Source organism: Chrysemys picta, chromosome 2 (assembly GCF_011386835.1).
Source record: "Chrysemys picta bellii isolate R12L10 chromosome 2, ASM1138683v2, whole genome shotgun sequence".
NCBI lineage: Eukaryota > Metazoa > Chordata > Testudines > Emydidae > Chrysemys > Chrysemys picta.
The window spans coordinates 9409892-9428855 of NC_088792.1; the positions used below are offsets into that span (position 1 = coordinate 9409892).

General features: G+C 47.7%; 1 protein-coding gene across 8 annotated transcripts in view; it reads left to right on the top strand.

Annotated features, from left to right (window-relative positions):
• The window catches only part of GUK1 (guanylate kinase 1), a 53363-nt gene that overhangs the window by 615 nt on the left and 33784 nt on the right, over nucleotides 1–18964 (top strand). For 5 of the 8 annotated variants that reach the window (XR_010598179.1, XR_010598178.1, XR_010598177.1 and 2 more), the window contains exon 1: nucleotides 7–149. The exons of 2 other annotated variants lie outside the window; for them this stretch is intronic. Coding sequence is in view for 2 of the 6 variants with exons in the window: in XM_065582579.1 (XP_065438651.1) it covers nucleotides 113–149 (37 nt within the window). In the remaining 4 variants the exon portion in view is untranslated. Of the gene's footprint in view, nucleotides 1–6; nucleotides 150–16429; nucleotides 16630–18964 lie in introns of those variants that run through there. One more of the 8 variants, XM_065582581.1, reaches the window with a different exon arrangement.

Sequence of the window (18964 nt, forward strand, 5' to 3'; positions counted from 1 at the left end):
CCTGTCTCACGTGGGAGACGCAAGGGGGCGGGGTCGCGCGCGGTGACGCGTGGAGAGGGGTTCCCTGTAGGTGGGGCTTCCCCAGCGCGGGGTGCCGGCCCCAGCTTCTCCCATGAGTTGGCGGCGCCTGTGCAGCGTGGCAGCGGCGGGTGAGTTGAGGGGAGTCGGTCCCGGTTCCTCCTTCCCAGGTCCCTTATACAGCCCCAGCGCCCCCGCCTTCCTCCTGCACTGCAGCCCCATCCCCCCCTTCCCCCCATGCAATGCAGCCCCATCCCTATCCCCCTTCCCTCCCCCCCATACAGCCCCAGCGCCCCCGCCTTCCTCCTGCAATGCAGCCCATCCCCCCCTTCCCCCCCATGCAATGCAGCCCCATCCCTATCCCCCTTCCCTTCCCCCATACAGCCCCAGCGCCCCCGCCTTCCTCCTGCAATGCAGCCCCATCCCCCCTTCCCCCCATGCAATGCAGCCCCATCCCTATCCCCCTTCCCTTCCCCCATACAGCCCCAGCGCCCCCGCCTTCCTCCTGCAATGCAGCCCCATCCCCCCTTCCCCCCCATGCAATGCAGCCCCATCCCTATCCCCCTTCCCTTCCCCCATATAGCCCCAGCGCCCCCGCCTTCCTCCTGCACTGCAGCCCATCCCCCCTTCCCCCCATGCAATGCAGCCCCATCCCTATCCCCCTTCCCTTCCCCCATACAGCCCCAGCGCCCCCGCCTTCCTCCTGCACTGCAGCCCCATCCCCCCCTTCCCCCCCATGCAATGCAGCCCCATCCCTATCCCCCTTCCCTCCCCCCATACAACCCCAGCGCCCCCGCCTTCCTCCTGCAATGCAGCCCCATCCCCCCTTCCCCCCCCATGCAATGCAGCCCCATCCCTATCCCCCTTCCTTCCCCCCCATACAACCCAGCGCCCCCGCCTTCCTCCTGCAATGCAGCCCCATCCCCCCTTCCCCCCATGCAATGCAGCCCCATCCCTATCCCCCTTCCCTTCCCCCATACAGCCCCAGCGCCCCCGCCTTCCTCCTGCACTGCAGCCCATCCCCCCTTCCCCCCCATGCAATGCAGCCCCATCCCTATCCCCCTTCCCTCCCCCCCATACAACCCCAGCGCCCCCGCCTTCCTCCTGCACTGCAGCCCATCCCCCCTTCCCCCCCATGCAATGCAGCCCCATCCCTATCCCCCTTCCCTCCCCCCCATACAGCCCCAGCGCCCCCCGCCTTCCTCCTGCAATGCAGCCCCATCCCCCCTTCCCCCCCATGCAATGCAGCCCCATCCCTATCCCCCTTCCCTTCCCCCATACAGCCCCAGCGCCCCCGCCTTCCTCCTGCAATGCAGCCCATCCCCCTTCCCCCCCATGCAATGCAGCCCCATCCCTATCCCCCTTCCCTTCCCCCATACAGTCCCAGCGCCCCCGCCCTTCCTCCTGCACTGCAGCCCATCCCCCTTTCCCCCCATGCAATGCAGCCCATCCCTATCCCCCTTCCCTTCCCCCATACAGCCCCAGCGCCCCCGCCTTCCTGCTGCAATGCAGCCCCATCCCCCCCTTCCCCCCCATGCAATGCAGCCCCATCCCTATCCCCCTTCCCTTCCCCCATACAGCCCCAGCGCCCCCGCCTTCCTGCTGCAATGCAGCCCCATCCCCCCCTTCCCCCCCATGCAATGCAGCCCCATCCCTATCCCCCTTCCCTTCCCCCATACAGCCCCAGCGCCCCCGCCTTCCTCCTGCAATGCAGCCCCATCCTCCCTTCCCCCCATACAGCCCTACCCCTAGCGCTCCCCCTGTACCCCTTCCCTTCCCCAATATAGCCCCTTCCTCATGCCCCCAATACAGCCCTATCCCCGCCCCAATACAGTCCCACCCCAGCACTCCCCGATCCCCTTCCATCCCCCCAATACAGACCCTTCCTCCATCCCCCTGTACTCTCTGCCCCCCAATACAGCGCCATCCCTAGCGCTCCCCTTGTACCCATACTGCCCCACCCCTAGCGCTCCCCCTTCCCCCTGCACCCTCCATCCCCCCATACAGCCCCAGTGCCCCTGCCTTCCTCCTGCAATACAGCCCCATCCCTAGAGCTCCCCCTTTACCTCTCCTTCCCCCATACTGCCCCACCCCTAGGACTTCCCGATCCCCCTTCCCTCCCCCAATACAGCCCCATCCCTAGCGCTCCCACCGTGCCCTGTGTCTCCCCTCCCCCAATACAGCCCCAGCTCCTTGTATCTCCCCTCCCCCCCATGCAGCCCCTTTCCCCAATACAGCCCCATCCCTAGCGCTCCCCTCCCCTAATACAGCCCCAGTGCCCCCACCTCCCTCCTGCAATATAGCCCCATGCCTAGCGCTCCCCCTGTACCTCTCCTCCCCCCCCGTACTGCCCCACCCCTTCCCCCAATACAGCCCCATCCCCCTTCCTCCAGCCCCCTTTACCTCTCCTGCCCCCAATACAGCCCTATCCCCATCCCCAATACAGCCCCATCCCTACTGCTCCCCCTGTACCTCCCCTGCCCCCCAATATAGCCCTATCCCCATCCCCAATACAGCCCCATCCCTACCGCTCTCCCCTGCCCCCCAATACAGCTGTATCCCCTCCCCAATACAGCCCCATCCCTACCGCTCCCCCTGTACCTCCCCTGCCCCCCAATACAGCTGTATCCCCTCCCCCAATACAGCCCCATCCCTACCACTCCCCCCTGTACCTCCCCTCATACAGCCCCATCCCCCCACCCATACAGCTTGTAGACGTGCCCCTCATTGCTCACGGCACAAATTCGCGGGAGACCACTCTTTCAAACCCCAGTGTCCTTTTATTTCCTTGTATTTTCCCACCACCACTTAGATACAGCTTTATACAGTTCGCTATCAGGCAAGTAGCCCCTTGGGGAACAGCTTGCTCTTACAGCTAGCGGGGAGCAACAGGCGCTCGCTCACTTTCCTGTTCCTCCCCACCTACTTCCTTCCTGCTAGCTTTATAGGCCTTCCCCCATGAAGCTCACAGGCGTCTCTCCTTTAGGGACTTTAATCAGCCACAGCCTGTCAGCTCCAATCTCTTCCCCTTACTGGAAGCTGAGCTAGCAGGCTCTGAGCTAACGGGCTGAGTCAGTGCCATTTGGCCAGCACCCTGTTACACAGCCCCATCCCTAGTGCTCCCCTCTCCCTCATACAGCCCTATCCCTAGCGCTCCCCCGGCCCCCTCCTCACCCCTCTCCCCATACAGCACCATCCCTACCGCTCCCCCAGTACCTCCCCTCCCCTCATTACAGCCCCATCCCCCTTCCCTCCCCAATACAGCCCCATCCCTACCCCTCCCCGGGCACCTCACCTCCCCCAGTACTGCCCCATCCCCTCCCCCAATACAGCCCCATCCCTAGTGCTCCCCCAATACAGTCCCATCCCTACCGTTCCAACTGTACCTCCCCCTCCCCCATCCCTAGCCCTCCCCTCCACAATACAGGCCCAGCCCCCTTCCCCCAGCCCCCCTGTGCATCTCCCAAAATAGTCCCATCCCTAGTGCTCCCCCTAGCTCCCCTTCCCACAGCCCCCATACCTCATCATCATATTCCTATTACGCCTCTGGCGTTTAGGGCAGTGACGAAGCTCCTCCACTCCTGGCTGTTTCTGGCAAGTCTTTCAGTGATTTCCCCAGCTGTGCCCCAGGTTTTTCAGCTCGGCTTCCACAGCTCTTTGGCCTGTTGTTTTCGGGCAGCCTTGTTTTCGCTTGCCTTCAGGTGTCCATCTTAGTGCTACTCTGGTGATGGAATCAGTTTCCATCTGAAGCACATGACCGATCCATCTCCAACGCCTCCTGGCAATGATGGTGCTCAGATCCTCTTGGCTGCACTTTGTCAATAGATCTTGGTTTGAGATTGTTCTGGGCCAAAAGATACGGAGGATTTTTCTGAGGCAGGTTGTATGGAATTTTGGACATGTCCTACTTTCTCATTCCCCAGCATTCTGCACTCTAAAGTAGTGTTGAAAGTACGCCGCTCTGATAAATCTTGAGTTTGGTTTTGGTGTTGTGTTTTGATGATTTCCAGACTGCATTATGCTCCTGAAGGTGTTCCTGGCTTTACTGATTTTGTTCTGGATGTCCTGGCTTGTTCCACCGTCCTCTGGTGTCTGTGCCTTGTCGTGGCGGGACAGCTTGCATTCTCTAATGATCCCCAGAGTCTGTGTCGGTGGGAGCTTTTTGCTCCTGGTAGGTTCAACCATGCCGAATTGGTCTGTGAGGGAGGTGCCGGACAAAACAGACACCCTGGTCCTCCAGGTTGCGGGTTAGGCACAGGGCTAACAACCCTGTATTGTAAAAAACAAAATATGTTATGGAAACAGCAACTGAGAAATCGACCATTACTATGTGTGATGGCCTTCAGGAGTCAATGACCCGTCTGACTGCCAGTGGTGAAAGCCGAAAGGAAGCCACTGGCATGAAGACTGAAGTGCTCAACACCAAGACAAAAACCAAACTTGGTTTTTGGAATGTAGGAACAATGTACGAAACAGGGAAGCTAGCTCAGGGCACAGTAGAGATGAGATGCTACAGCTTACACATCCTGGGTGTCCGTGAGAGCAGATGGTCAGGATCAGGAAGATTAACAGCCTCGTGAGAAACTGCTGTTTTCTGGACGGGATAATGGACAACACTATGAGGGTGTTGCCATCCTTTTGAAGGAGGAGTGGAGCGTTCCCTGCTTGAATGGAAATCCATCAGCAGCAGACTTACGAGAGCCAGACTGAAAGAAAACCTAATAATATCACCCTGATTCAGTGCTATGCTCCGACAAATGACAGTGATGAAGAAGTAAAGGACAAAATCTACCTTACATTACAGGCAGAGTTAGAGAGAGTACCACGCCACAACCTAACTATCGTCATGGGAGACCTGAATGCCAAGGTTGGTAAGGACAACACCAACAACGACAGAGCAATGGGAACACATGGGTGTGGCACGATGAATGAAAATGGAGAAAGGCTTGTTGATTTCTATAATATGAATGACCTAGTCATCTGCGGAACCCTATTTGAACATTGTGAAATTCACAAGCTGACATGGTATTATCCAAATGGCAGAGATAAGAACCAGGTTGACCATATCATGATCAATGGCAAATGGTGACACTCACTGACAGATGTGAAAGTGAGAAGGGGTGCAGATGTTGGCAGCGACCACCACCTTGTAACATCAAGCTACAACTGAGAAGTGTGGGTCCACCAAACAAGGGACATAGATGTTATGATATTGACAAGCGAAAGTCCCTTGAAATACAGAAAGCCTCCTTTCTGCAGGTAAAGAACAGGTTTCAAGCCCTTGCAGAGCTTGATGAAGAGGAGGGGAATGCGGATGAGGAGATCAACAAGAAGTGGGACAAAGTAACCGCAATTTATAAACAGAGCAATGAAGCCTGTCTGGGCTACAGGCAGAAGAGAAGAAAGGAGTGGATTACACCCAACACATGGAACACCATAGAAACCAGACGAGTCCTGAAGAGAAGTTTTAGACACAAAATCCCAGAAGCTGAAGGACAAACACCACAAGCAGTATAGCAAGGCACACCAGGAGGTCAAACGCCTTGTGAGAGCAGACAAACTGCATTATATTGATAACCTGGCAACACAAGCAGAGGATGCAGCTGCTCGTGGTGAACAAGGAACTGTCTACAAAATGACAACCAACAAACATTCTCATCAGGAACAAACAAGGAACTAACAACCGAAAAAGAACAAGAAATGCGTTGGACAGAGCGTTTCAAAGAATTGCTGAACAGGGAGCCACCTAAAGAGGAAGCAAACCTCCAGGAGGCAGAAGATCTTGATATCAACACAGACACCCCAACTAAGGAAGAGATCATTCAAGCCATCAAATCCTTATAAAATGGGAAAGCTCCTTGCCAGGATAACTTGAATGCAGAATTGTTCAAAGTAAATCCTAAATTAGCAGGGTCTATTCTGGCCCCGCTATTTACATCAGTCTGGGAAAGGGAAAAAGTGCCAGGGGAGTGGACCAATGGGGTTATAGTGAAGATACCAAAGAAAGGAACTCCCTGATTGTAATAACTGCCGTGGTATCACACTTTTATCTGTGCCAAGCAAAGTATTGTGTAAGATCATCGTCCCAGGGGTCGGCAACTTTTCAGAAGTGGTGTGCCGAGTCTTCATTTATTCACTAATTTAAGATTTCGCGTGCCAGTCATACATTTTAATGTTTTTTAGAAGGTCTCTTTCTACAAGTCTATAATCTATAACTAAACTATTGTTGTATGTAAAGTAAATACGGTTTTTTAAATGTTTTAGCTTCATTTAAAATTAGGACCCGGGCAGTGTGAGTGCCATTGAAAATCAGCTCGCGTGCTGCCTTTGGCACACGTGCCATAGGTTGCCTATCCCTGGTCCAGCGTATATCAGAGGCAGTTGATAGCGTTCTCAGAAAAGAGCAAGCTGGTTTTCGGAAAGGGCATGGATGCACAGACCAGATCAGAATAGAACAGTGCTTAGAATGGCAACGGCAACGCTACATAAATGTCATTGACTTTAAGAAGGCTTTTGATACCCCATAGGCCGGTCCTGTGAAGGCTATTCTGCAGGCATATAGAATTCCTTTCCATATAATCAATGTCATCAAAAGCTTCTATTTCAACTTTATATGCAGTGTTGATCAGAGTGAGCTCAGTTTTGAAGTCAAAACAGGAGTATGTTGGGGTGTGTCGTGTCTGCAATCCTCTTCAACCTTGCCATCGACTGGGTAATGAGGCATACAACAGAAGACATGCCAAGAGGCATTAAATGGACATTCTTCTCATCCCTTGAAGACCTGGACTTTGCAGATGATGTCGCTCTCCTATCACATACCCAACACCATATACAAGAAAAAACAACTCGACTCAACGCGGTCAGCCAGCAAATTGGACTGAAAATCAACCGCAATAAGACAGATATCATGACCTTTAATATTGCCTCACCGTCACCAGTAGGGATAGAGGATTATGTTCTCACCAATGTAGAAACATTCACATACTTGGGCAGCAGCATCAGCCAGGACAGTGGAACAAGCCAGGACATCTGGAACAAAATCAATAAAGCCCCATACCTCTCATCCCCCAATATAGGCCCATCTCCAGGGCTTCCCTCAGCCCCCCCCCAATACAGCCCCATTCCTAGGTCCCTTCCCCGAGCCCCTGTTTGCCTCCCCAAATACAGCCCCATCCCACCGCTCCCCCCAGCCCTGTACCTCTCCTCTCCCAATACAGCCCATTCCCAGTGCTCGCCCCTAGCCCCCCTTCCCACAGCCTCCTTCTGGCCCCAGCTCTCCCTCCCATCTCCCAATACAGATCCATCTCTAATACTCCCCCCACCCCACTCAGGTTCCCCTCCCACAGCTCCCCATGCCTCCCTAGCTTCCTGACCCCTGCACCCTCACTCCCACAGCCCCCCGTGTTCTCCAACAATACAGCCCCATCCTCAGTGCTTCTCCTTAGCTTCCTGCTTGAGCTCCCCTTCCACATGCACTCCATGGCACCCAGCTCTGCTTTCACATGCACCTCAGGGCCCCCAGTTTTCTTCTCAGCCCCCTCCCAGAACCAAGATACCCCCTTCTCCACAGGCTCCCCCTCTACCTGCTTCTCCTTTCCCATCCCACCCTCTGGCTTCAGGGAGAATTATCTCCCACCTTTGTGATAGTACAGGCTGTTGGCATTTTAAATGTCTCCGACAGCTTCTGCCCCAAAGCACTTTGCGGGCTGGACGTGGGTGATGCCAAACTCTGTGTGGGGGTAGTAGCCACCACAGCCCTCTACTTGGTATGGCAATTTCATACTGTGCTGAATGCACTGTTGACACCTGATCAAGAGTGTTGAAATGAAGGAGAATCCCCTACGCTCCAACCCCCAAAATGCAGCCTCCCTTGGAAGGGAAATTTGGTCTGTTTAGCTGTGCATAGAAAAATCACCCAACAATACAGATCAGGGCGTGAGAAGCATGCAGTGTAGACATGCCTTCTGTGTCTAGTTGCTGCAGCTCTTCTGTCTCTTGGGGCTCTTGTGTCGTCGCTTTATGGATGCCTGGAACAGGTTTCTAGTACCTTTCCATCTTTTCTCAATACTCTGTTGAAGACTGGCCTTTTCTCCCTATCTGTACCTCTTTATTTCTTGCTCCCTCTGCCATTACTTAACTCTGGGTTTGTCTATGCTTAAAACGCTGCAGCTGAAGACGCTACCTATTCTGATGGGAAGGATTCTCCCATGGGTATAGATACTCCACCTTTCTGAGAGGTGATAGCAAGGTCAACAGGAGAAGTCTCCCATCAACTTGAGCGCTGTCTATGCCGGGAGTTAGGTTGGTTTAACTGCTTCGCTCCGGGGTATGGATTTTTCACACCCCTGGAGTGACGTAGACAGACCTAATTTTCTAGCATAGACGAGGCCTTGGTTATAAAAGGGCCCCAATATTTGGGTATTGTACAGTGCTTTGTAAATAGCACTGAGTGCCCTGCTATGCACAGGGGACTTATGGTATTTATATGGCACATCAAGTCCTGTCCCTACCCATCCTAGTCTCTTTCCTTCCCTCCTTGTTAATCCTTAGCAACCAGTGTAGATTTCTCTTGGACTTGTTAGTGCTCTTTGCCTCTGATGCCTTTTCGAGTAATGTATTCCACAAAGCCATTTCACTGCTGTCAGTTGAGATGATTTTCCATCTCCTTTTCCCCTGAACTGACCAAACTCAGGAGGTGTCCTTATGAAAGTGTTTTCATAATGCTTAAATTTGTTTACTAGTGGATTATATTGATTTATCCTAATTCAGTAAGTAAGAGCTAAACCATTTCTGAACCAGTTTAAATAACTCGTTTAAGGAAGTTAAGCAGCAGCTACTAAACTAGATGCTTTTAAATCAGCAGGTTCAGGTAATTTAAATCTAGGAGTTTTAAAAGAATTGGCCATAGAGTTCTCTGCACTGTTAACGTTGATGCTCAATAAATCTTGGAACACTGGGTAAGTTCTAGAGCACTAAAAGAAAGTGAATGTGTCAATATTTAAATAGTAGACAGGATGATCCAGGTAATTATAAAATTATCAGACTGACATCAGTGGTGGGCAAGATAGTGGAATAGCTGATACAGAACTCGATTAATAAAGAATTAAAGGAGGGTAATATAATTAATGCCAATCATCATGGGTTTATGGAAAATAGATCCTGTCAAACTAACTTGATATTTTTTTTAAGTGATTACAAGTTTGGTTGATTAAGTATATTACACAAATACTATTACCTTTGACTTCTGTAAGACCTTTGACTTGGTACCACACTCCATTTTAATTAAAGTAGAAGAATACAAAATCAACTTGGCGTTCATTAAACAGATTAAAAAACTGGCTGACTAGTAGGTCTCAAAATGTAATTCGGGAATCATCATTAACCAGGTGTGTTTGTGGGGTCCTGCAGGGATAAATTATTGGCCCTATGCTATTTAGCCTTTTTATCAATGACCTGGAAGAAAACACAAGCATTACTGATGAAGTTTGTAGATGATACAAAAATCGGGGGAGTGGTAAACAATGAAGAGGACAGATCACTGCTACAGGACAATCTGGATTGCTTTGTAAACTGAGTGCAAGCAAGCAATATGCATTGTAATATGGCTAAATGTATACATCTAGGAACAAAGAATGTAGACCATACATACAGGATGGGGGACTCTATTCTGTGAAGCAGTGACTTTGAAAAGGACTTGGGGGTCACGCTAATGGAGCAGACTGCCTAGGAGGCTGTGGAAGCTCCTTCACTGGATGTTTGCAAAAGGAGTCTGGATTGCCATCTGTCTTGAGTGGTTAGACACAACAAATCCTGCATCTTGGGGGTGTGTGTGTGGGGGGCGGGTTTAGAGTAGATGACCCTTGCAGTCCTTTCTAACCTTAAGGTTCTATGATTCTATGCTGGATAATCAGTAAAACATGAGCTCTTAGTGCGATGCCGTGGCCAATAGAGCTAATGCGATCCTTGGATGCATAAACAGAGGAGTGTCAAGTAGGAGTAGAAAGGATATATTACCTTTGTATCTGGCACTGGTGTGACAGCTGCTGGAATACTGTGTCCAGTTCTGGTTTCCACACTTCAAGAAGGATGTTGACAAATTGGAGAGCAGTCAAAGAAGAACCACAAGAATTCATAAAGGATTAGAAAACATGCTTTATAGTGATAGGTTCCAGGAGTGCAATCCCTTTAGTTTAACAAAGAGAATGCTAAGGGGGTAACTTATCACAGTTTATAAATGTCAGATTTGTTCCCCAAGTAGGTAATTGAGGGATCTTCAGTCTAGCAGACAAAGGTCTAACACAATCCCATGGCTGGAAGTTGAAGCTAGATAAATTCAGACTAGAAATAAGGTGCGAATTTTTGATGGGGTAATTAACTATTGGAATAATTTACTAATGATTGTGCTGGAGTTTCTATTGCTGAAAACTTTTAAATCAAGATTGGATGTTTTTTGAAGAGATGTGCTCTAGTTCAAACAGGAAATAATTCAGGGCAAACACAATACCTGCCTTTAAAAGGGGGAACAAACAAGACCAGGGGAATTATAGACTAGTCAGACTAACTTCAATACCTGGAAAGATACTGGAGCAAATTATTAAACAATCAATTTGTAAGCACCTGGAGGATAATAGGGTTATAAGGAATAGTCAATATGGATTTGTCAAGAACAAATCATGCCAAACCAATTTAAATTTCTTTGATAGGATTACTGACCTAGTGGGTGGGGGGAAGCTGATGATGTGATATACTTTGGTTTTAGTAAGGCTTTTGACAGAGTTCTGCATGACATTCTCATAAGCAAACTAGGAAAATGTGGTCTAGATGAAATTACTATAAGGTGAGTGCACAACTACTTGAAAGACTGTACTCAAAGAGTAGTTATCAATGATTTGCTGTCAAAGTGGGAGGTTGTATCTAGTGGGGTCCCGCAGAGGTCAGTCCTGGATGCGGTACTATTCAATATTTTCATTAAAAACTTGGATAATGGAGTGGAGAGTGTGCTTATAAAATTTGCAGATGACAACAAGCTGGGAAGGGTTGCAAATACTTGGGAGGACAGGTTTAACTTCAAAGTGACCTTGAGAAATTGGAGAATTGGTCGAAATCAACAAGATTAAATTCAATAAAGCCACATGTAAAATACTTCCCTTAGGATGGAAAAATCAAATGTACAACTACAAAACGGGGAATAACTGTCTAGGTAGTAGTATTGCTGAAAAGGATCTGGGGTTATCGTAGACCACAAACTGAATATGAGTCATTAATGTGATGCATCTGCAAAAAAGGTTGATTATGATTCTGGGGTGTATTAACAGGAGAGTTGTATGTAAGACACAGGCAGTAAATAGCCCGCTCTTCTCCGCACTGGTGAGGCCCCAGCTGGAGTACTGTGTCCAACGCTGGGCACCACAATTTAGGAAGGATGTGGACAAACTGGAGTATATCCAGAGTAGAGCAACAAAAATAAAATGTTGACAAAGCTTGATGTATGAGGAAAGATTAAAAATACTGGGTGTTTTCTTGAGAAAAGAAGACTGAGGGGGGACCTGATAACAGTCTTCCAGTATGGTAAGGGCTGTTATAAAGAGGATTGTAATCAGTGGTTCTCTGTCTACTGAACGTAGGACAAGAATCAATGGGCTTAATCTCAGCAAGGGCGATGTAGGTTAGACATTAGGAAAAACTTTCTAACTGTAAGGGTAGCTAAGCTCTGGAATAGGCTTCCAAGTCCCCATCATTGGAAGCTTTTAAAAAGAAGTTGGACAAACACTGTCAGGGATGGCCTAGGTTTACTTGGGGCATGGCTTCACTTGCAGGTGTAGAGAGCTTTGAGTTAAACCAGCCGTCGGAGAGCACAGTAGGGAAAGCGCTGCAGTCTGTCCACACTGACCGCTTCAAGGGCACTGGCGTGGCCACATTTGCGGCACTTGCAGCGGCATTGGGAGTGGTGCATTATGAGCAGCTATCCCAGCATGCAAGTGACTGCAACATGCTTTTCAAATGTGGGGGTGGAGTGTGATAGGGAGTGTGTTGTGTGTATGTGGGGGGAGAGTGAGTGGGTTTTTGAGGGGCTGAGAGCATGTCAGCATGCTGTCTTGTAAGTTCAGACAGCAGCAGACCCCCCTCTCCCCTGCCTCTCTCTCTCTCTCTCTCTCTCACATACAGCATTCCACAGTAATGGTTGCTTTATCTCGGAGCAGATAAGCATGCCAGCTGTCAGAAACGGAGCTTTGTAAGGGCATATCCGCATTCCTGCAGCGATTCAAAAACAATGACCAGAGTGGCCACTTGACTTAACGGGCTTATGGGCTGATCAGAGCGCAGTAATGCAACACCTCGTTCACACTGATGCCCAGGTGTTGTAGCTAAGGCGCAGCAAACATTATTCCACTCGCCGACGTGGAGTACCTGGAGTGCTGCGGAGTCAGAGCGCTCTATGTGCCTTGCCAGTGTGGGCGGGTAGTGAGCTAGGGCACCCAGGGCTGCTTTAATGCGCTGTAACTCGCAAGTGTAGCCAAGCCCTTGGTCCTGCCACAGCACAGGGAGCTGGACTTTGTGACCACTCAAGGTCCCTTCTCAGCCCTACACTTCTATGGTTCTTTGATGTCTGGCTTTCTGTATAATTCAGGAAGCCGTACTAGATGATCACAATGGTCCCTTCTTGCTTTATAATCTATGAATTTATGAAACTGTGTCCACAGACTGGTTTTCACTGGTTGAAATAAATTGATTTCCGAACTGATTTTAGCTAAACCCTGGCAGATTTTGTATGTAGTGACTGAAAACCTGAACTGTGAACTGGAATTGTAGCTCCTAGATGATTTCCTCTGTAACCTTGGGCAAGTCAGTCAACCTTCGTCACAGCTTTCCACATCTGTGAAAGGGGAATAATAATGCCTGCTGCACATAGGTGTTCTGAGGGTTAATTAGCATTTGTTTACAAGTATCTTTTGAAGATGACATGTCTAATATTAGTACCAAGCAATATTACTGTGATGTGGAGTTCTAAAGTTGCAACTGGATATGTAATCAAGCTTTTATCTTGTCTTTTGCATTGAGAGGAAGGAATTTTCCCTCCTATTGATTTAATTAAGCCCAGCATAGAAACCACGGAAGCAGAAAATATCTAATTACCGCAGACCCCAGCTGGGAGTACTATTAGGAATGCACGCCACCCTCCATTTGTAGCTATTTATGTGTCTATGTATCCTTTGTGAACCAGACCGTACGGTAACATGGGGCAAATAGCCTCTTTTTCTTTCCTAATTTGAATTTCGTGTGGCTGGATACGAGGTGATCCAATTAAGGATGCTGCGATCTGATGACGATAGGGGTTCAGATAACTTCCTCTTCTGTTCAGCTTTGCAAAGCCTTTCTACTAAATTATTTCCATATAGATAGACAGCGGAAGCCTTTGTTTCCTTTCGGCTTGTTGCCAGCAGGCTGTCCCAAGGCCTGTTCATGTTAAAACCACTTGGATGAGAGGTACAGGAAAATAATTTCTAGTGAAAACAAAACATAAGCTTACTGTGCAGGCTTTCTCAACCAGCCTGCCCGTCCCACATGGCTATATAGGAAGGGTGTCCTGTTATAGAATAGGTTGGGAACCACTGAACATCCTCTATAAAAGTCCTAAAGCACTTCACGGTGCTTCTGATGCTTCTTCCTCCAGATCCCATTGGTTCCCCCAGGAGCTGTAGAGAGTGACACGCCGCATTCCTTTCTGCCAAAGGGTTGATTAAGCATGCTGCCCTTGCATCACCTGAGAATGAAGGCGCTGGACTCTGATCCCTGAATAGCAGAACGCTGCTTTGCCACTAGCCTGCTGGGCTGGCCCTTTCTAGTCTATGTCTATCAGAGCGAGAGAATAAGCCCATGATAGTCCAAATTAGTACCAGTCAAATAGCAGCTATGTGGTTTTGCCACATTCACGTCCCCTTTCAGCTGCATTGATGGATGGAAGGAGACAGTGCTTTTTAAAAAACAAAAACAAACCACTTCGCCATTGGGAAGGTCCTTTCCAGGACGCACTCTTTTGTCGCTGTCTCCCACTATGCTGCTCTGCTCCTATTCTGTTCAGTGTTCTGGGAGCCAAGTGAAACTTCTTAAAGCCTGATCTCATCTTCGATTCACTTAACTGCTAGCATACATCGCACAATGGAGTAGAGCTGGGGGATGTGATGGCAGGAGAAAGCAACCCAGGAATGTAAATAGTCAGAATGATCCTAGCACAATGTAAGTGTGTGTGTGTGTGTGTGTGTGTGTGTGTATATATATATATATATATATAGCCATGTTCACAGGGATATATGTGAGCCTTCTTGCGGTATTTCATGCTACAGGTTACTTTTACGGTGGAGAAGGTACAGCATGCAGCAGTTGTAATGATCTTGAGTGTGTTAGCAATTTGAAAAAAAAAATGCGTTTAGGACTGAGTTCTTTGGCAAAGATTGAAAATTGCACAGGGTCCACAAGCTGGGACTTGCAGTTGCTCCTGGATCGGGTCCGAGAAAGCACTGCCAAGCTGAGAGAACCCATGATCGGCTGAAAGTTCATTATCTTGTGACTCATAAGGCTAGCAGTGAATACTGTACATCTATTGAAAGCTGGTGTTTCAAAGTTTCATGTGATCTGAAGTAGTGGTTTCTGTCTCCAGCTGATCATGGGGTAGCAGCCAATCACTAAACTCATGTCATGGTTGCAATGCGAGACTGTGGTGTGGAGGAAAGTAAGAAGTTAATCAAATCACTGGTCTTGCAGTCCAATAATCTCCCAGTATGGGATGGCTTAGAAACATTTATTTTTTGAGACTAGACCAAAATAAATCTCTTTAGGACCAGCATCAGGGGGTAGCCGTGTTAGTCTGTATCTACAAAAACAACAAGGAGTCTGGTGGCACCTTAAAGACTAACAGATTTATTTGGGCATAAGCTTTCGTGGGTAAAAACCTCACTTCTTCGGATGCATCCAAAGAAGTGAGGTTTTTACCCACGGAAGCTTATGCCCAAATAAATCTGTTAGTCTTTAAGGTACCACCAGACTCCTTGTTGTTTTTTAGGACCAGCAGACACTTGCAGATATTGGTCCTGGAGCAGAGATCAGAAATAGACATTTTTTGGTACCTGTCTGGGAAAGAAAAAGGAGTGCACAATTCTAGAGGAACAGCAGAGTGAGGAGTTGGAGTCCAACAAGAACCTAAGCCAATAAAGTCAAGGCAGTGGAAGTATTTAGCTTGAACTTCTTTACACTTTTAAAGTATTAATTATGGGCTAAACTACAAGGTTGTTGACTGGATAGATTGGTAAAAATGCTTCTAAAATTGAGCTAGGGCTGAATTAAAGTAATTGATATTGTGGATATTCACACTCCCCAGTAAAAACCTTCGTGCTGCCCAGAGAGTTGACACGCCTCTTTTTACTCACTCCAGTCTGAGGACTTTGAACAGGACTTCCCTCTATCTTAACACAGGTTGTTGCTTTAATTGTCCTCACCGCCTTTCTATTCTGGATATTTTTCTTTTGCTGTTTGGAGACTTCCAAGAATTTCTGGTCTCTGTTTTATGGTAACGTCTATACCATATACAGCTCACGAGAGCACTTTATAATACCAGAAAGAGAGAAGCAAGGAATTGTTCTGTGAGTGTGCGGGTGTATGTGTATATAACTTTATATGTTAAAGATTTTTCCTTTAGTGAGTACATTGTCCAGCAAACTTTCATTGCTAATACACCTAGGAATTTTTGACATAAACAATGGCAAAAATTGTATCCGTAACTGATGATTTAAAAAAAAAAAAAAAACCTTGTTTGATTTAATTTTTGCTTTTAAAATAGGATATCTCCATTAATTTATTTCCTAGAACTGGAAGGGACCTTGAAAGGTCATTGAGTCCAGCCCCCCTGCCTTCACTAGCAGGACCATTTACTGATTTTGCCCCAGATCCCTAAGTGGCCCCGTCAAGGATTGAACTCACAACCCTGGGTTTAGCGGGCCAATGCTCAAACCACTGAGCTCTCCCTCCCTTCTGTTTTCTGGAACACAAGAAACTGAAACCTCTGTAAGAAGTTTGTGGCATTGTGCTTTTATTTTAAGAAGGTGCTGGGACATAATATACCAAATTCCAACCCAGAATGAATTTTTAGTCGTGTTTATAAAATCCTGATGCTAGAGGTTTATTCTGGAGTAGCTGACTCAGTGGCATTGCACAGGTCCTTTAACTTTACCATCACAGCTTCCAAAAAATCATTATCTGGAGGGAGTGATTTAGTCAATTAGCATTGTGCCTAGTGAGGTCTTAGTGAAAATACTCTCTTGGCTTTCAAGTGGGCCGAGAAAAGTGGCGGTCTAGAGTAGGTTGATCCCTTTGGGGAATAGAATTGAATGTTAAGATTACTTCCTTGTCTCTTATGCAGCGTGTGTGCAGTGTCTGTTCACCATGAAAACTTCGCGCAGGCCATTCTGCTGTCAGAATGCTCATTAAGCACAAGTCTCCGTACGTGAGCTGACCGCAGCAATTCTGTTTCCCGAGCACATGCTGTCAATTGCACACTGCTGTCTACAATTGCTTTGGAGCATGCCCCACCCTAAGCAGCCTTCCTCTGGACAACAGCAGGTTATGATTCTTTACTGTTCAGTTAAGTTATCGCACTGGGCCCGAAGGGAAGGTACCATGTTATGCTACGACGTCTTCGAAGCCCAAAAATGCTCTGTGTGTGTGTGTGTGTATTGCAAAGTATTATTAATTTTTTGCCATATTACTTAAAACTTCAACTAGATTGGCTTTCAGAGCTTTGAAGACCCTACCAGTTGTCCCATGGTTTAGAAGGGTGGGGATGTAGTGCTTATAAAGAACATGCTAAAAATAGGAAATGAGATTAAAGGTGTCTAATCCAAAACCCTCTCTTGAGGCTATAGAAAAAAACTCTCCTCTGATCTTCTTTTCTACTCCTAAAACGGCTTCATTACCTTCTCTCTTCAAGCCTTTGCTAATCAGTACTAGTTTTGCTGAATTTTCTGTGCTCTGGCTTACCTGCTCTGCTGCACTTCCCCCATGAAAATCAATGGAATATTAGAGTACCCCAGTGGAAATCTGCTTGGATGTATATGAAATATTCATCCTCCCTCTAGGAGACATTTATTTATGCTGCTGGTTAACATACTTGCTAGCAGGGAAAGAACAGTTATGTCTCCAAAATACCAACAGCAATGAAGGACTCAATTGTATACTCTGTCACGCTGTCTGAAGTGGCTCACAACTATGAGTGCCAGTCTTGGGTCAGACTGTCAGAAAATGGGGCAGACACTCCAAACTGGTGGTATATTCTATAATTCGATTTCACCAAGCCAGTAATAAATGTGCGCTATATTAGTCTTGCTGCAGAGTCACAAACAGTCCCCTTAGGATCTCCAGCCTACCGTGCCACCAGACAAACTGGACTTTGTGTTATGGATCGCTATACCATCACATTAGCAACAGAGAATACCCACTTCATTCACCCACGAAAGCTTATGCTCCAATACTTCTGTTAGTCTTAAAGGTGCCACAGGCCTCTGTTGCTTTTTACAGATCCAGACTAACACGGCTACTCCTCTGTTACTATACTATCACATTAGGTTACTCCCAACCCCGAAGGGTCAGTCTCTTACCCCAGATCAGTGGATACTCTTGATCTCGCACCGAAGACAACACTGGTGGCCAATTTTTCTAGTAAACTAACTGAAGATTTTTTAGCTAAGGAAAATAAATGAGTTATTGAGAGGTTAAAGCAGGTAAAATACATTAACAGGTGAGTCAAAGTTTGTAAGTCCAAAATGATAGCAGAGATGTAGTGATCTGCTAGGCTTCCATAAGTCCGTCAGGGTTACCAAAATAACTTTGGGGATATCAGTCTTGCATCTGGAACGCAACCCTGTGAGTGTTCAGAGATACAGGATCATTCCCTTTAAACCAGCATAGATCCTGCTCACAGAAGACAATCTGAACAGCTTCTTCACCTACTTGGGTTTTGATGAATAGCACCTGCAGATTGGGTCTGAATTTCCATTGTCGAACACAATGACCCATGCTTTGAAGTTAGCAATTTTTAACATTTCAAAGGCTTCAATCTCATGTGATGGGTAAACGTAACGTAAACACAATGTGATAGCCAGAAACAATCCTTCATTAGTTTTCATGCAGTTTACACATCAGGTAAATTCTCATTTAATACTAACACACACTTTTGATCTAGGACTAATTAAGTACAGGGATATATATTGTGTGATGTAGTACCGGGGGGCTAGTTCAGTGGTTTGAGCATTGGCCTGCTAAACCCAGTGTTGTGAGTTCAATCCTTGAGGGGGCCATTTAGGGGTCTGGGGCAAAAATATGATTGGGGATTGGTCCTGCTCTGAGCAGGGGGTTGTACTAGATGACCTCCTGAGGTCCCTTCCAGCCCTGATATTCTATGATTCATTCAACAGGTTACAGATAGGTGAAGACAATATCCTTCACATTTCCTTTGAACCAATTTAATGTTGTGTTGGAGGCCAAGGCCAAATTAGCAGGGGAGCACTTGGATAAGATGCAGGATCTGAGACCTCCTGAAGAGCCACTATCAGGCCTCACATAAAGGCACTAGAAAACTCCTGCAGCTGTGAGTGTCTTGGAGAACTTGGATTTGCCCTTTCTGAGGTAAAATCTACACTCTGGTATCAGACTGCCACCTTCATGCTGTTGAGTGTCTCAGCAGGGTTGGTGAGAAAACAAAGCCTGTGGTTTTGCAGCAGTGCACTTCGTGGTAGGCCATCTTCCACAAATGGTACAGTAAATGCTATTTTTGGCAAACGCTGGCACAGCAGTGACAATTGCCAACTGGCAGTGACCTAACAAATGTGCACTAGCAACCACCCACAGTGACTGCCTCAGCTATCTGATCTTATGGAAAGAATTGCTTCATTATTTGCAA